Here is an 18,111-nt window from a genome sequence, read left to right as displayed (position 1 = left end):
CCTGCTCTGCCCTCACTCTATCCCCACCCTATGTTGCCTCACTGCGACTATTTCTGTAGTATCAATAGCTCTTGCAAGAAAGACTGTAAATGTCATCTACCAACAAGCTCTATATGTTCTTTGACTCACTCTGAGACATTTATTAATACAAACTTTTTTCCATCATTTTCCAAAATACAATAATTTGCTCTGAGGATATATATTTGCCTTTTATTTTCCAAACAGAAAAAGAAAAGCAACCCTTCATTTAAATACAGTACCCGCATAGCACTGAGTCAATTTGCTAGTACACTCATCCCTCGTACGAGTACTTGCTAAAAGGAGGGACACACATACGTGCCTTTGTTCACTAAATGAGTGAACTTCCCCCCACTTATATGAGCCAGCCATGGGGTCCCTGGCTGGGGGCGGGGAGACCCACCACTCTGCGGCTGCAGCCTTCTCCCTCCCTTCCCTCAGACATGCAGCTGTCTGTCAGCCCTGTGGCTTGGGGAAGAGAGGGAGAAGGCTCTTAGCCTGGTTTCCTTCCCTGTGCTGGCAGGAACGTGAAACTGACCACCCATGAGCTGATCAGTTTCCAGGTCCCACAAGCCATGGGGAGACTGGAACCATCCTGCCCCTGGTTCCCAGCTCCTGCCACTCTGGGAGCCAGGAAACTGATTGGCCCTGGTGGTTCCTGGCTTCCCTGCTGTTGCAGGAAAATTCAAGTTATGCAGGGGATGAAGGAACAACTCCTGGGTAACTCGAGGGTTTACTGTATTTGTCCCCTCCAGCCACCTTGCAGACCTCATTCTGGGCCAGGTTTTAAACCTTCCCCCAAGGTCCCAGACTGCCCGCAGCCTTAGACCTCACCAGCAGCCCCAAACCACCCCCAGCCTTAGAGGCCCTCAGCAGACCCAAACAGCCCCCAGCCTTAGACTCCCCCTGCAGCCCCACACTGCCCCCAGGCTTACATCCCCCAGCAGCCCCAAACCACCCCCAGCCTTAGACTCACCCTGCAGCCCCAAACAACTCCCAGCCTTACGCCCCCCACCATAGCAGGACCAAACTCCACCCAGTCTTAGACACCCCCCGCCCTGCATCCCTAAATGTCCCCAGCCTTAGACACTCCTCCTCCTCCCCCTCCCCCCTACAGCCACTTCACCCGGACTGTGAGGCTTGGTGGCTCCCCCAGCCCTCCTGCTCCTAGCAGGCAACAGTGATTAAGACCAATTAACTCAAGTGTTAAGACAAAAAAGCAGTAAAGTAGCACTTTAAAGACTAACAAAATAATTTATTAGGTGAGGTGAGCTTTTGTGTGACAGACCCACTTCTTCAGACCATAGCCAGACCAGAACAGATTCAATATTTAAGGCATAGGGAACCAAAGACAGTAATCAAGGTTGACAAATCAGAAAAAAAATTACCAAGGGGAGCAAATCAGAGAGTAGAGGAGTGGGGGTGTGTGTCAAGAATTAGATTAAGCCAAGTTTGCAAAAGAACCCCTATAATGACCCAGAAAATTCACATCCCGGTTCAAACCACGTGTTAATGTGTTGAATTTGAATATAAAAGAGAGTTCAGCACCTCTCTTTCCAAAGTAGTGTGAAAATTCCTCTTCAGTAACATGCAAACTCTTAAGTCATTAACAGAATGGCCCAGTCCATTAAAATGTCGGCTGACTGGTTTGTGGATCAGGAGTGTTTTTATGTCTGTTTTGTGCCCATTAACTCTTTGTCAAAGAGAGTTTGAAGTCTGTCCAATATACAAAGCACCTGGGCATTGTTGGCACATGATGGTATATATGATGTTAGTTGAGGAACATGAGAAAATTCGACACATTAACATGTGGTTTGAAGCGGGATGTGAATTTTCTTGGTCATTATAGGGGCTCTTTTGCAAACTTGGCTTAATCTAATTCTTGACTCCTCACCCCCCCACCCCTCTACTCTCTGATTAGCTCACCTTGATAATTTTTCTTTCTGATTTGTCAACCTTGATTGCTATTTTGGGTTCTCTATGCCTTAAATATTGAGTCTGTTCTGGTATGACTATGGTCTGAAGAAGTGGGTCTCTCCCACAAAAGCTCACCTAATAAATTATTTTGCTAGTCTTTAGAGTACTACCTTACTGCTTTTTTGTTTTGATAGTATAGAGACTAATACGGCTTTCTCTCTATTACTAATCAAGTGTTAAGGTTTCAGCACCTAGGCAAAGGTAATTGCCATCTCCAGCAACTATCTCTATTGATGGACACATCTGATGAAGTGGGTCTTTGACCAGGAAAGCTTATGCTCCAAAATAGCTAATAGTCTATAAGGTGCCACAGGACTTCTTGTTGTTCTTGAAGATACAGACTAACATGGCTACCTCTCTAATACTTCTCTCTATTGAGGCAGCAGCGTTAAGAAACTGCAAATGGCTTCTTTAACAGCTACACGCAGCTGGGAAACCGCCTAGCTGGAGACCTTTAACAAATCTAATGGGACGCATATTTGCTCTACATACATACACTATAGCCTATTTCTGGTGCCAAACTATTCAAATATATCAGAAAAGTACCTAAACTCAACTAGTTTATGTCAAGTTACAAGCACTTGGAACAAATTGGGGACTTGTATTTTAATGGGAATTTAGTGTCGCTCTTATGAGTTTTAGCCTACAAGCAGAAATTTGGGAACCAACTGTGCTTGTATAGTGAGGGATGAGTGTAAATTATATAACTAAATCTTCACTTTTCCCTGGTATTTTCAACGTTTACTTCATTAATTTTGGTTCAAGTTCCTGCATAAAACATAAGGGCACCTTTGCATCTCCATAACATTAGCAAAAATTATAGGAACTTCATTTTAAAGAGACCTATTTTATTTGTTTGTTTACAGGACAAGGGCAGAAATAAATCCACCTGAGGCTCCACTCAACACAATGGCAAAAGCTCCAGAACTTTATAAATCCTGACATCTGAGAAACTTCTTAAGAATCAGGAGTTTTCTTTGTCTTATTACACAGGGTGTTTGGATAGTCCATTGATCAGACAATCAGAGAAACTATGGAAAAGACTTATTGTTGGCTCACCTAGTCCATACAGCCACAAACAATGTAGGGTTGCTCCCCGCAGCCTTTTTGCTACTAGGGCTTTGTCCTGTCTAGTTTATCATGTTACCACACTGGTGGGCTGTTCATCATGCAGTTAAGTGGGTAGTTTTCTTTACACTAAAGGGAAGTTCAGGGATTATTGTAAGCCCTGGGTAAAATGAAAATTCCTTTAGCCTTGGCTCATGCATTATAAATGACTCCCACTTAAGTCCGTCTCATTTCAAGTTCTATATTGTTAAACAAGAACAAAAACAAAACAATATCTGTCCTAGGCTGGAAAGTTTTACATTCCAGTGCATATGAGGGAGGGTGACACAGCTTACTGCCCACAGAGTTCCACAATGTGGCTGTTTTAATCTTCAATACAAAGAAACTCACAGGGAGTATAGATCTGAACATGCAGTGTTCCATCTTGCTTTGAATAGAAACAGGGTGCTGTATGAGGGGACCTGCAGTTAATAAGTACCTTTGTAACCTGCTACATCTTATTGCATTTAGACAACCAAATATTGCCATTGATTTCAGTGAGAGCAGAACTGATCTTTATAAAACCTTAGCGTGCAAGAATCTCTTTATTGGTGCATCAACTTCATTCAAGTAATAAATGCAGATGTACAAATAGCATCTGTGAGTTTATTGCCACTGTAGAACCAAAAAGGACAGATAAAATCGTAATTTTATAGGGTCCAATAAATTTTGTAATTTTTCAGTAAATGAACGGGGCTACAATAAAGTGAAATGTAGTCTGATGGTATTTCAGTTCCTGGATGGTGGAAATACTGTGGGCAGAAAAACAAGTCGTGTTATTTTGTCCTTATAACTAGTTCTTCAAGGCATTAAAATGCTCATGAAAATTACAAACAAACAGAAATGCAGATTAATTCAGCTTTATCTGGGTTGTCGTAGAACCCAAAGTACCAGCCTCACATAAAGGAAGTAAGCAGTAATATCCAAGAGATTACTAGAGATCAGAACATTTCATCTGGTACTGTAAATTAAATATTTTTTCAGAGGTAGGGTTGGAAGACACTAGAAGTGACCCCCACTCTGCAAAATTCAGATCTAGATGTAAACTTCCGCAGTGTTTGGAGATGGTCCATATTTTCAATGTTGTCCTATCAGTATAGAAAATACCTGACATTGTGGCAAAAGGGATATGCAGTTAGACAACTCCTGTGACACAAAAGTGGTTTTGATCACTATCATAGAAACATAGAAATTCAGGGTTGCAAGGACTCAAGGGGTCACCCAGTCCAACCTTTTGTGCTGCAGTAGGATCAAGAATACCTAAACTATTCCTGAAAGCTGTCTGTCTAACCTTTTATTAAAACTTAGATCACCTGTTTCAAGTGCTTATCTATCCCTAGGCTTTGTAGAATGATTCTTTTGTTTGTAATTGTATCAGATATCAGTACTTATTTTTTATCAATTTAAATATTAAATTTCACAAGGGAGCTTAAGGAGGATCCTGGTGCAGCTGTGGGGCAGGTGGCAATGGGGTTTGCAGGGGGCTCCCCAGTTTACTGAGGGCTCCATATGCCATATTCCCTGCAGGTGCTAGGCACACAGAAGGCTGCTGTCTCCAGGGAAGCCAATACCCCTCTGATTACTATTGATGGATTTTTTTCATTGATTCATTATCAATTTGTGTGTGTGAAATTGCTTAATGACAATTAATGGTACAAATCAAAGCCTACCAAGTCTAACTATCCTTACACTTTGAAAGTTTTCTGAATTAAAAATAACTCTTCCTTGTTGCCAATGTTCCCTCTACTCTTTTCCATCCATGTGTAGAATTGTTTATTTATGTGCACAAAGCATGTACACATGTACCACCAATAGAAATAAAAACCTCTCTGTGGGTGCTTGGCTTATCAGTGTGTCGGAATTTGAACTTCTCTTGAACAGCCACATAAGTGCCCAGCTTCTGGGAAACACTGCTTGTAGATGTAGCAAACAATTGATCACCACCCTCTTTATAGCAATCTTTTACATATTTGAAGACTTGTATCCCACCTCTGCCATCTCTCGTTTAAACTAAGCATGCTGTTTATTCAACCTTTCTTCTTCAGAGGTCATGTTGTCTAAACCTCTTATTTTTGTTGCTTCTCCCTAGTCTCTCCAATTGTTTCATTTCTTTCTTAATGTTTGGTGCCTAAAACTGAACGTTGTACTCTTGCTGAGGCTGAGTAGAGCAGAAAATTACCTCCCATCCAACATTCCTTTTAATACATAACAATGACTTTTTTTTTCCCCTGAACAGGACTGCAGAGTTCACATTCAATTTGTCATCCACTACCACTCCCCAGATCCTTTTCTGCACTATCGATGCCTAGCTAGTTAGTTGCCATTTTGTATTTGTGCATTTTAATATTCCTTCCTACATGTACCACTTGGCACTTACCTTCACTGAATTTTATCACACTGATTTCAGACCAATCCTGCAATGTATCAAGATTATCTTTGACTTCTAATCCTGTCATTAAAGCCCTCTCCCAGCCTAGGGTCACCCACAGATGTGATAAGCACACTCTCTTCTCTATCAACCAAGTAATTAGTGAAAACACTGAACAGCACCAGACCCCAGACAAACCCCTGTAGGTACCCGTTTGATAAGCCCTCAAACTTTGACAGTAAACTCACCATTTTTTTTTTTATTTGCGGGAAACTTAGGCTCAAGCAAACTTAAGATAAACTCAGTGGAGACCAGCTCCTGCTACTTGGCCTCCTATTGCCTCAAACTCAAACCTCACCAAATTAACAAGGCTTGCTGGTCCTGTAAAGTGGAAAATGTACAGATTAATTCCTCACAAATGTCCAGCTCAGAAACACAAGAGCCAGACTGAAGGAAACAGTTACGCAACAAGGCCTTATGGAGGAGAAAAAAGTGCTCAAAGCAACTTGGCCATTTACATCATATATTTTCATGATCTGTTTACAATATTTTGCTGACAGATTTTTACATTTCTGTTGCAACTAGAGATGGGTGAATAGGTTTGGATAAATAAATAACAAATAGCTTATCTTAATCTTTGCCCCACATTTAATGCGAACAATTTGCTTTCAAAGCTCAAAACTCATTTGGCTTCTTGAGCCCCAGTATCATGGTTACATGTAGCAAAATAAGATTGAATTTCAAATTTCCCCAAAATGCAAGATCAGGTATACATGTGAGTGAGCAAGAAGTTTGGCCCCATCTCCACTTTGAAGCAGCAGCAAGAAAAAGTTTTCTGTAGTACCAATAGCTCTTGCAAGAAAGTCAGATTTCTGAACTGGGGCCCAAAGAGACTTCCAAAACCATGGATTTTCTTTAACTAAAATGCCCTGGCTTCAGATGTTCAGCCATCATTAACTGCAACCAGAAAAAAAAAAGTGTTAAAAGCTTAATAAGTATTAACAAGATATAGTGACTAATTTAAACACAAGCCAAGGAATCAGAGGGCTGGTGCAACGTACATTCCTCAAATCAAGGGCTGGGGTCACATCCGCCTTTGGAGCACCTAAAAAAGTCCATACCTCAACTGCCCTGTCTTCCCTTTTCAGTATCAGAAAGGGTCTGGGAACACAATCTACTGGCTGATGTCTTCTTTGCCAAAATAAAGGGAAGAAGGATTCTTCTGAAGATGGGTTTACTTTTGAAAGAGTAGCATCTATGCTAGCTTTCTTCTTGCAAAATTAGAATATGCAAATGTGCCAAATATGCAAAATTATGCCTCATTTGCATACCTCTTTTGAAAGAGGAATGCGAGGGTAGATGCACCCAATATGAACTCACCCCCAACTAACACTCATGGAAAAAATACAGACATGGCAGCTGGCTCTTAAAATAAAGAAGAGTGACTGCACAACTCATGCCGACAGAATGCCACAAATCTGTGGGCTGCACCCATGCAATCACAATGGTTTTCACTTAAATTTACAGGTGCAGTTTGACAACTGAACCCAGGCCAAACAATTGCCACAAACCTTACCATTTAACCACAGGAATTTCCATTTACTGACACTGGTATTATGTCTTTTAGCATATCTATAGAGCAGCCACTAGAAAGCAACATAACACATGAGCAGGTCTGAATTGCACTAGCAGAGGAAACAGTGATCATATGTGGCCCAGGGATTCCCAAACTTTGACCACCTTCAAATAACAAAAATTACTACACAACCCCAGGTGGTGGGACCAAAGCCTAAGCCTGAGTCCTAGTGCTCCAGGGTGGGAGGGAGATGTCAAAGCTCAAGCCCCACACTGCTCAAGGTATTAAAGGGATCAAAGCTGAAGTCTGAAAACTTCAGCCCCAGCCAGAGGGCTTTCAACTTGAGTTCTGACAGCCTGGATTGAATCCCTTGAGCTTTGCCCCGGCCCCGGCCCCAACCCTCTGGAAGTATAAGGCAGCTCTGACTCTCCCCGCAACTAAAATGGGGTCCCAACCCACCACTTGAGAACTACTGATCTATGCAGACACATTACAAGGACCTTGTTAAAAACTGTGTTTAATTTTAGCATACCTTCTGTTGATTTTCACCAGAACTTCCTTGCTTGCATTAATTAAGCAGGCAATTAAAATTTAGCTTGGATGAATGTATCATAAACATATCCAATTTAACACAAATCAGATTAGCTTTCTTGTTTATTGTTAACACCTCAGTTCTTCCCCAGAATTCTGCTAATCAGAAGCATGCAGTATTCATACAACAGGGAGAGGTAACAATTTTAAAGTGGATGATCTAGAACATTGCAAATGTTCAGTGTTTCTGATGGCAAGATCCACAGCCTAAGATGGAAGCCACATCAATTATTTGAGGGAGAAAAACTAAATAATGTTGCCTTAATTGTGCCTAACCTGTGCCACTGCAATGCAAAGAAAAGAAACACAAACTGTCACTTTTACGACGTTAAAAAGAAACATGACAATAGCAATTAATTAAGGATGAAATTGGCAAAGTTGGAGTCATCTGAAGCAGAGAAAATTTAAACAGAAGCTCAAGAATTTGTGCACCCTTTCCTTGGTTCAATTTCTTCCCTACAATCATAATTGGAAAAGTCATGAGAGGCTGGGTACACAACTAGTTACAAATAAGCTAATGCTCAGAATGATAAGCCTTTAAATTAAAACATCCGTTTCTAGCAAGGTCTTCTGTGATTTACATAGAATGCATTGGGGTAGCCACTAAGTGACTCATTTACAAAATTATAACAAAGCATTTTGTGTTATTGGGTATTGAGAGATACACGCACACATACATTTTTGTGATATCTGTGGTAATTTCACTGCCTAAGGTAGTTCATAAAATGAAATTAGAGCAAAGGAAGATTTAAAATAGCAAGGAAAGTGTCTCATTTCTGAGGTCTGTTAAACTATGAATGATGGAGGATTCCTTAATGTACAGGCACCCTTGACAGCTATTGGATTTTGTATCCTCCCAATCCCAGATAAGAGATCCTCCACCAAGAGAACACCTTTCCCCACAACCATACCACCCTAAAGCAGCAGCTGGGTATTATAAAAGGATGCACCAGCAGGAGAGAAATAGCCTGCTACTGGGAGACCAGAACAGACTTGGACTGCCATAGAGTTCCTTTAAATAAGGAGCCCTACTACGCTGCCACTGGCAAAATCTGAGACTACAGTCAGTCCATAAAATAATATCCGACAGGGAGTAAGTGGTGAAAATCCCATTGCTGGGGTCATGTAAGTGCACCAGGCAAAGCACTAGAGAATATATTGTAAAGAGAAAGCCTCTATTGGCAGAAGTTTGGATTATATGATTCAAGTGGCTATGACTGGAGGAAGTGATGCTTTTAAAGCGCTATGGTGCTGAAGTGTTAGATGAATAAAGTTTAATGGTAATGAAAAATTAATTTTAAGACTTTTAAAAAATTTCAAAGAGAAATTAGAGATGCGGATTACTACGCTAAGGCTGTACTAGATATTAGACAGAGACAATGTCTGTGCCCCCAAAGAGTTCACAATCTAAAATATGCAACCATATACTACATTAAAGTTATAGGGCCAGACCCTTAGCCTGCAAAATCCAAATAAATCTTCATTGAAATCAGTGGTGTTATGTCAATTTACTACAGCTGAAGATTTTGCCCACTTTAAAATATCTCCGGAAATAAATAATCATTTGGGGTACAATAATGTTAATGCTTTCTTTTTAAAGTTTCAACTGTTATTTTAGTAATTGCAATACGAATGTGCACAGTGCAACTATACAGCGTTATATGCACTAAGGATCAAATTTTCCCTTCTGATTCACATGGGTTTAAATTTCATTACCCTATTATCATCTACACATGGTATTGCTGCGCCTATCTTGACTGCTATGTCCTGTAGACAGTAGAAGAGAATTTTGCCCCAAGAAAGTGCTCATGTGAATTACCAACAAATCTTTCCACAGGATTAGGCATTCCTGAAATACCTTATTCTACCCCCAGGCACAGTCATTTTCACCAACGGGCTGGTGATTCTCTGATTCAAAGTTTGGAAGTGGGCACTTCTCTTTTTCAAACATATTTAGGTGTCAAACCAAAATTTACTTCCTATTTAGGAAACTTCACCTCTTTCCTTCAATAGTTTGTTTTTCTCTCCAGACCCCATCATCTTCCCTTCTTTTCAGCCATCTCCTCCCCTCCTCACCATAAACATTTGTCTTATATATTGTGATTTTTCATTTGAACTTTCTACATGTCTTTTTCATTTTTTTTTATTTAATACATTTTAAAAACATCCTTTTTAGAAAGGGCACCTTATAGACTAACAGATATTTTGGACCATAAGCTTTTGTGGGCAAAGACCCGCTTTGTCAGACAAAGCCCACAAAAGCTTATGGTCCAAAATATCTGTTAGTCTGTAAAGTGCCACAGGACTTTTTGCTGCTATTGGTAAAATAGCCAGCCAGGATTTCAGGAGTTTGAATCAGACACCATGCAGGTATTGGGAACAAGGGTCGGGGGCGGTGGGGGGGGTGGGAGGGAGGAGGAGGAGGGTCAAAACGCAAGCCTTAGCTTGAGAGGAATTTTTTTCCCCCTCCCCAAATACAGAAAAAAAACCTACACCTATGAAGGCAGGGCACATGTACTAAACAGTTTTATAATTACTCTGCCCCTGAAGACATTTGTGCCTATGTAAATATCAAGACATATTTGGATGTCTAACTCTACCGCTTAGTATGAGTAATTAGGATCACATTTGATGGCAGTTTCAAATGAAAAACAAATGACTAATTTGATGAGTACAGGCATAGCACAACTCATAAACATACATTACTGAAAAAAATCAGACCCAAATCAAGATTAAACCTAAGGGGACAGAGCACCATCTAGTGTTTTGAATGAGTTAAAATACAAAGATCAGCTTAAAATTAAATCTACATGGAAAGTAGCCGCTGTAAACCTGACACCCATCTCACACCTCACCTATGGTGGAGAGGCTTTTGAGGCCAATTGGCAGGACATGCTGCCCCTGTTTTGATGCATTACAATAAATGCAAACAATAAATAACAGCAGCAAGTTCCAATAACGCAGAGTTGCACTGTACCAGAAGAAGCCATTAAGTGAGAAGAGTGAGATGTTTACATGTTATGGATATTTCGTAATCTGCTGTGGTGAATGAGGTTTACCTGTATCCTCGGAATGAATGAATTTCTCAAAGCAAGAAAAGTTTGAAAAGTGTCTCGATTATAGATCAGTAGCAACAGGAAGCTGCAGCCTCTTTCAATCCTCTACAATCTCATATAAGAGAACAGGACAGCTGAAGGAAATTTGGTGCCACTGGCTTCCTATACATCAAAAGGCAGTATAAGTAGGGACCGGAAGTCAGGTCAACTTGAACAACATTAACTCATGCATAGATATGAATGTAGGTCATGAAGGGCAGCTGCCCTCCTTACCTCACAACACAGTTTGCTTATAGCAGCAGAGCATTCAAGGCAATAATCAAACATGGCATAGAATGGAAAGCTTAGCACAAAAATCACTGGTTCCCTTTCTCCACTAGCTTTGTTCTGATACTCCAACCTTCAGCAGAAGAGAGCATATATGGTAACATGAGACTCCTAAACACAGCAGCATGAATCACAGATTGCATGCAGAGAGGACTGAAACAATCTGCTTTACCTAGCATGATCTTTGTACAACATTTTAAAAGTTTTGCTGTAGTCAATGGAAGACTGATTTTTAAAATGAGAATTAATTATGGCTTTTTACTGAGATTTTCTTGAAATGAGGAAAGCAGAAATAAACAGATGCAACCTAGAGGTTCTTGATCATCCTTGGCACAAAAGGCAGCATTCTCTCTTTTAGAATATAAATAAAGAAGTAGCATCTAACACTTCTGGCACTCTTATTAGTCTGGCTACAAAATGTAGGGGTAATGCATATCAGAAAGGGTGTTCACTTCTAAGAGAAAGTAATTCAGGACAGCAGCATGTACTGGCATTGCTGTAATATAAAATGCTAAACATGCACTAATTGAGAAACAGGCCCAGCACATCTGCATCCTCGATCTATCCCAAAGAAATTTATTGAAATGGAAAACATACCTAATAGGGTAGCTAGCATTTTATAACTCATTAATGGAGACTGAGCTGTATCCTTCTTAATATTAACACTCAAAGCAGTTTATCCGTTTGGTTGGTATCATGATTCCCATTTTACAGATGTGGGTACTGAAAAAAGGGGGAAAGCGACTGTTTTTAATTTTCTCCATAGACCTTAAAAGGATGTAGACAGAAAATAAAAGTTGCTACACTGTAAGTAAGAAAAATAATAGTCTTGCTAAATCTGCTATGCATGTGGCTAAAATAAAATCTCACTTTCAGACACAGATACGATAACACCTTTGTGTCAGGTTAGGTTTAAAAGCTTAAAGATAGCAGATTCCTACCAGTTATGAGGAGCACACTTTCTAATTAGACTGCAAGATATTGATGACTACTTAAACATATTGGTCAACACAAATTGCTGATATTCTGACAACAAATCCTTTCAAAATTGATTCTGGATAAAAGTTACAAGGGCAAAAGACTATACTTTAGAGATCAAAATGTATGTGCATACGCAAGGATACATGTTAAGAAACTGGACACAAAACAATTACTGTCTGTCTGATACAACAGTGCCCTATAGAATAAGTCACTACCAGTTGCAACCTTTGCAAAATTAGAGAAATAGATGTAGCACAAAATAAAAATTGACATCCTCTATAAAATAACTACAAGTGCACTTAATTCTACAATAAGTTGTAACTTGTGAATATGATACATGTTGAAGAGGTTATTGTTCCAAGATAATAAATGACAAATTAATAATCCAAAACATATACAATATTTATTAAAAAAACAGAATTCAACAACTGCTAAGATTGTAAAACTGAAAATATTAATTTATTTAGCTGACACCGGCATCACAGCATTTAAATTTAGTCTTTGAAAAGTGAACAGTCTTACACCACTGTCTCATCATTTTTGTGGGTTACTTTCAATGAACCATAAGCCAAGCAGGTGCCAACAAAAAAAAAAGAATCATATAAAAATACACAGTTTTGCACAAAAGCGTATTCTGAGCAGAAGCCTTATCTCAAAACAATCAGATTGCCAACAAGGTCAAGTCCTTCATGGTTTCAGCCAACCCTCAATGGAGGAGCTACAAGCACAACGCCATCACCTCGGACAAAGAGCATCGGAATATTCCTCTTGGTAGACTAGAGAGAAGGAGAGGAAAGCGTGATTTACAAAATACTCCTGAGAAGTGCAAACAACCTTAAAGTCATGTTCAAAGAAAAAAAAAGATAAGAAATTCATAAAAATCAAGTTTTGAGAAAGACAAAATCTCAAGTCTTATCCACACACTGAAAAAAGCATTACAGTTAGCAGACAAGTTTGCTGTAGCTTTTACTTTGATAACAATTCGTCTGAAGTTGCTTTAAATGAAGTATTGCTCGACTCAAAAGGAAAAATGTTTTGTTAGCTAACATTCAACTAGATAAAAAAAATCAACTTCAAAACTACTTTCAATTTTGTTCTTTTTTCTCCCCAACCACATGAACATTTAAACCCATACTTTATAAATCTCTTCATAGGTTTCCTCATCAATCTCTATTGTTGTCACAGTCTCTTCAACATCACCCAGAATCATATTTAAGTGCTGATCATATGCCTGTGGGAATAAAACCAGTTTAAATTATTTTCTTTACAACCTGTACCAGACAAGCAAAAAGTGCTTAAATATGTGTAGATCAAAGTAATTCAAATACAAACTTGTTAAAATGAAAGTAACTTTTCTAAGTGTGCTTCAACTTGAACTCTTGAATAATCAACTGCTTTGACACTCAAATATACCAATGTTGTAAGTGTTAATTGCACCAGCACTAGTGAAAACAGTACATCCCAAAAAGTGATGTCCTCTCTCCCCTATAACATGCCACCCTCACTTCTGTGCTGCTGCTAGTAGTGGAGCTGACTTCAGAGCTGGGATCCCAACCAGCAGCTGCTACTCTCCAGCTGCCCTCCTATGTGAAATCTGGTCCCTCCTATAATAGCCACATTTCACAAGGGAGACCAGATTTCAAAGTCCATTTTTTCTCAGCTGTAAATTTGGTATGGCCCTAATCTTGAAGATTTCACCTAAGCCAAGATCCCCAGAGAAGTCAATGAAAGCCTACAAGGTACGGCTGCAGGATTGGCAGCCTAGTATGGGCTGTGTGTCTGCACTGACAGATTGGACACAAATGTGTCGTATCTGCTCTATTTGCAAGTTATTTTCAGAGATATCTGGGGAACTCAAGAGAAGACTGCTTTTAGATGTTGAGCAATTTCAGAGTACATCGCATGAGACATGAGCAACATGCCCTGAGACGGTCTCTAAATGAAAGAACCACACAGATTACCTCTTTCATGAACTATCATTTTCATTTGTGTAGAGCCTCAAAATCATGATGCAGCAGCCAAACATCAGACAAATCACTGGACTTCTCACACCCACCTTTAACTTTGTAATTCTATCTGAAGCATTCCTTAGAAAATTAAATGAGCTTTTCCATGAAAAATCCCGCCAGCAAGAGCTCAGCAGAACAATGAAATACCAATGTATTAACAGAATACAAAGTTCCTACAGAAAACAGATCTGAAGTTTTCAGGATACAAGAAAACCTAGGCTAAAGCCTTAATGTGACCTGTTTAATTTAGACATTTATGAACAGTAAATATCCCCACAATCATTATCTTAAATATGCCCAATAAATTGGATCTACTTGGGTCCAACCCAGTAAGCCACATAAGAATTTCAAGCAGGGTAGCACTGAGAAGGCGTAAGCAAAAATGACATCTCTCATTGCATTATATCAACATACCATGAACAAACTGGTGCTTAACACATTTCAAGGTTTTGTCCTTGAGGTAGTCCATTTGGGACTTGGAAGATGAGTACTTTACCACATTGCAGTTTTAGGGAGGGATGCTTTGACAAAAAGCCAGAAAAAACTTGTTTAAGTAAGTGACAGGTCAACATCACTGGAAGATGCTGGAATACAGAACAGACTTCTGTTGGATACAAGCCTGTGCTCAGATACCATTACTTTTAGAGAATATTTTAATGCCTAAGTTCTTTTCATTGGTAGATCTCCAAGTGCTTTATAAAAAGTTCAGTCTAAAAAGATGTACTGCAAGCTAAAGTGACTTGCCCAAGGTCACTCAGGAGGTCAGTGGCAGAAGCAAGAAACAAACCCAGATGTCTGCTGAGTCCCAGTCTCACGTTCTATTCTCTAAGCAATATTAGTTTAAACTAGTTTCAACTAGATTTCTTCTAAAAGATTATGTTGTAAGACAACCAATAGTGGCAGGAAAGAAAATCCAGCACCTCGTTAACACAACAAAAGACAAAGACTTTCACCTTTTACAAGTACCAGTGCTCAGATACCAAGAAATACTCAGAAAACATATGTCAGGCACAAAAGAAATTGCCATATGCTTTAAATCAGGCATGTCCAACCCACAGCCCTGGACAGCTAGTAATGCGGCCCCACAAGATCGTAAACTTTAACATTATTATGTGATTTATATACATTAACTATATTATATATTTTATATGCGGCCCAGGCAAGCCAAAAGGCTGGACACCCATGCTTTAAATAAAGACCTTAAAAATGAACTTGAATGGTATACCATAAAGATAAGTTGCTTTGACTTTTATATCTAAGGCTTCTTAGTTAAAAGTATACCAGAATTGACTCTTTCTGCAGTGTTTAACTTACATGTAATCTCCCTCGAAGTTCTCGGTCATTTCTCATTTTCACATAGATTCGTTCATCTAGACTGAGTCTGATGAGATCCAGCGGCTCCTCTACAGTATTTGTTGTTTGTTGCTTTAAAAAAAAAAATAGAAAGCAGCTTTTGCAATATATACAAACACCCATGAACTTTTGTGTTCAAAGTGGCCTCTCTCTGTCAGGCATAGGATAAAGTACCTTTCAACTTCTGGTCAGTTATCTGATCCAGCCCAAATTTGAAGCAACCAAAAATCATTACCAGAGAATGGGCCTCTGGTAGCCTGTATGAAGTGACATGAATTTCAGTCTACTTCCTAGTGGACAAGTATTATCATCACAACTGGCACTCTTTACTGGCACTGGTAGTGGAAAGGCCAGAAGCCTGAAAAGAAAGGGAACAAGATATGCCTTTCATCCTCCAAGTTGAGTTCAGAGAGGTGTGCGAGATCCAGCCCGCCAATCATTTGGATCTGGCCCATGGCTCACCAGGACTTTCAGGCAGGCTTCCTACCTGCTGCAGCTCCAGGCTGCATAAAGAAGCCAGCTGCTGGGGCCATGTGCCTCTCTGCACTGTGAGCTGCCCCCTTCCCTAGCACAATGGGAACTGCCTGGGCCATGCTTGTGGCATGTGCAGTACAGTTCACAGATGGGCAGCTGGCTGCTTTGAACAGCGTGGGCTGCAACAGGTAGGGAGCCTGCCTGAGGGTAAGTACTGCCTGGAAGATGCCCAGGTAAGTACTTCCTGGCCAGAGCTTGCATCTAACATCCCACCCCAACTCCCTACTCCAGGTAATCACCCTCTCCTGAACCAGGTCATAACTTCCTCCCAGGCCCTGCACCACTTCTTACACCTCTCCCCCAGATCAGAATCCTTTCCTGCACCCACATGTCCTTCCTGACCCTGTACCCACTAATGCACCCCAATCCCCTGTACCAGGTCACAACTCAAACCCTTTGCACCCTCTCCTTCAGACCTCACCACATCAATCTTCTCCCGCACCCATAAGCCTCCCAAACCCTGCACTCTCTTGTGCACTGTAACCCCCTATCCTGACCTCCCTTCTGCAGCCAACCTCTAAACCAGATTCCACACCTCCTCCATTAACATAGAAGAGTATGGCCTGTGATCACTTAGCAAATTCTCGGACTGGCCTCCCTGGCTCACGTGGTCAAGTCTTTAATGCTTCGTTGGGGATGTAATGAAGTTTACGTTACTATTGACTATGCTGTTCTCATTGGTGGATAATTATTATTTGTGTTATTGGAGTATCTAGCAGCTCTAGTCATGGACCAGAATTCCAGTATCTTAAGCATTGTGCAAACAGAACAAAGAGATAATGCATTAGGGCCTCTGGGATTCGTGTCCTGTATCTTATATTCCTTCACCAATATTTCTGCAGCATTGCTTTCAACAAAACTGTAATAAAAATAGGAAGCATGAAACCATGCATCTCTTAAGCTTGATAATAGCACTACCAATCCCGGGGGTTCCAGGTGACTTAAAGCAGCACTGAAATGGCACCACGACCACAAGAAACAATGCAAGCTGGACTTTTTTAAATAAAGAAATTATCCACAAAGCTTACACTTAATAGAGACTGAAACAAAGTTAAATATTTTGATTTAAACTGCAGTGCTGAGAGGTTAAAGATTTGCCCCTCCAGAGAGAGCAATCTGCCCAGTGCTTTCTGAAATTCATTGACATTCCTCCACACTCTCCGTTGCCTGCTCTGCCTTAGTTTACTAAGCCACGAAAAAAGACGTCTCTTGTCACTCTGGGGCACACCCCCAGCTAAGACTGAGAATTGGCGTGCGCGGGGAAAGCTGCAGCCGGCGGTTTTTTGCTAGAACGCCGCAGTTCAGCGCCTAAAACAACCTGCGGGGGGCACAGAGACACGGGTAACTGGGGGAAAGGAGGTACAGGGGGATCCCTACGCCCAGAGCCCCGTGAGCCCCATTCATTGGCCGTCCCTGCTCCCCGCTACAGTTCAGAGCTGCTGCAGCGAGCAGGCGGGAGGGCAACCCCCAGTGCCCCGCTTCGCAGAGGAACCCCAGGAGAAGGAAGCGGGGACCTCGCTGGGCCTCCCACAGGGGCTAAGGCTGAGGAGGGAGTGGACCCCAAACTCAGCTCCCGCCAAGCAGCGAAGAAGAGAAGAAAGCCCCACCTGGTCCACCTCGTCCGCCATCTTTCTCGCGAGCCCAGCCTCTTCTCGCGCGAGTCTCCCACCCACCCTCAGGAAGCTGGCGCGTCGAAACGGGGGGCGACGTCACCGGTCACGTGAGGGAAGCGTGGCGCTGTACCAAGCGAGGCGAAGGGCCGTTGGCTTCGGCGAGAGGGGCGGAGCGGGCGCTGTGTGTGCCCGCCTCTCTGAGAGGGCGGGGGACGAGGCCAGCCTGGAATGGGTTTTGCACGTGGTTCTGCCGTTCTGCGAGTTAGAGTCATAGAATTCTAGGCCTAGAAGGGGCCTCGGGAGGTCATCTAGTCCAGTCCTTGCCCAAAGCGGGAGCTGACCTGGGGGGGCGGTCGGTGCAGCCGTGTCTCAGTCCCCCCCCATCCCAGAGCCGTGAGCGCTGGCGGCTTGTCTTCCCCGGCTCCCTAACGGCGTGGCGAAGGCAGGCAAACGCTCGTGCCCCGAATGTTCCAGATGCGGAAACTGAGGCCATCCCCAGCCGTCTCTCCAGGCTCCTCGGGAGTTAATTTATAAGGGGATCAGTCAGTAGGCGCGGGCAGTGAGAGTCCCCCCAAGGCCCGTCTAGCCCCCAGCGGCCGTG

General features: G+C 41.6%; 1 protein-coding gene across 2 annotated transcripts; it reads right to left on the bottom strand.

Moving 5' to 3' along the window:
• Positions 1–5,332: 5,332 nt before the first annotated feature.
• LSM3 (LSM3 homolog, U6 small nuclear RNA and mRNA degradation associated) lies at positions 5,333–18,008 on the bottom strand. 2 transcript variants are annotated; one of them, XR_012647028.1, is made up of 5 exons: positions 17,505–18,008; positions 15,325–15,435; positions 13,137–13,232; positions 10,697–12,777; positions 5,333–6,427 (listed from the first exon to the last, which is right to left on the bottom strand). XR_012647028.1 is itself a non-coding variant. In XM_075005853.1 (4 exons), exons 1-4 carry the CDS (start codon positions 17,523–17,525, stop codon positions 12,697–12,699), a joined length of 309 nt encoding a protein of 102 aa, XP_074861954.1. In that variant the 5' UTR covers positions 17,526–18,008; the 3' UTR covers positions 10,041–12,696. The 2 variants fall into 2 exon arrangements, 1 of the variants encoding a protein (XP_074861954.1); XM_075005853.1 differs by lacking the exon at positions 5,333–6,427 and having other exon boundaries at positions 10,041–12,777.
• Positions 18,009–18,111: the final 103 nt, after the last annotated feature.

The sequence above is a fragment of the Carettochelys insculpta genome, chromosome 11, assembly GCF_033958435.1.
Source record: "Carettochelys insculpta isolate YL-2023 chromosome 11, ASM3395843v1, whole genome shotgun sequence".
NCBI lineage: Eukaryota > Metazoa > Chordata > Testudines > Carettochelyidae > Carettochelys > Carettochelys insculpta.
The sequence above is the reverse complement of the archived record's forward strand: the minus strand, read 5'-3'. Positions and strand labels throughout refer to the sequence as shown.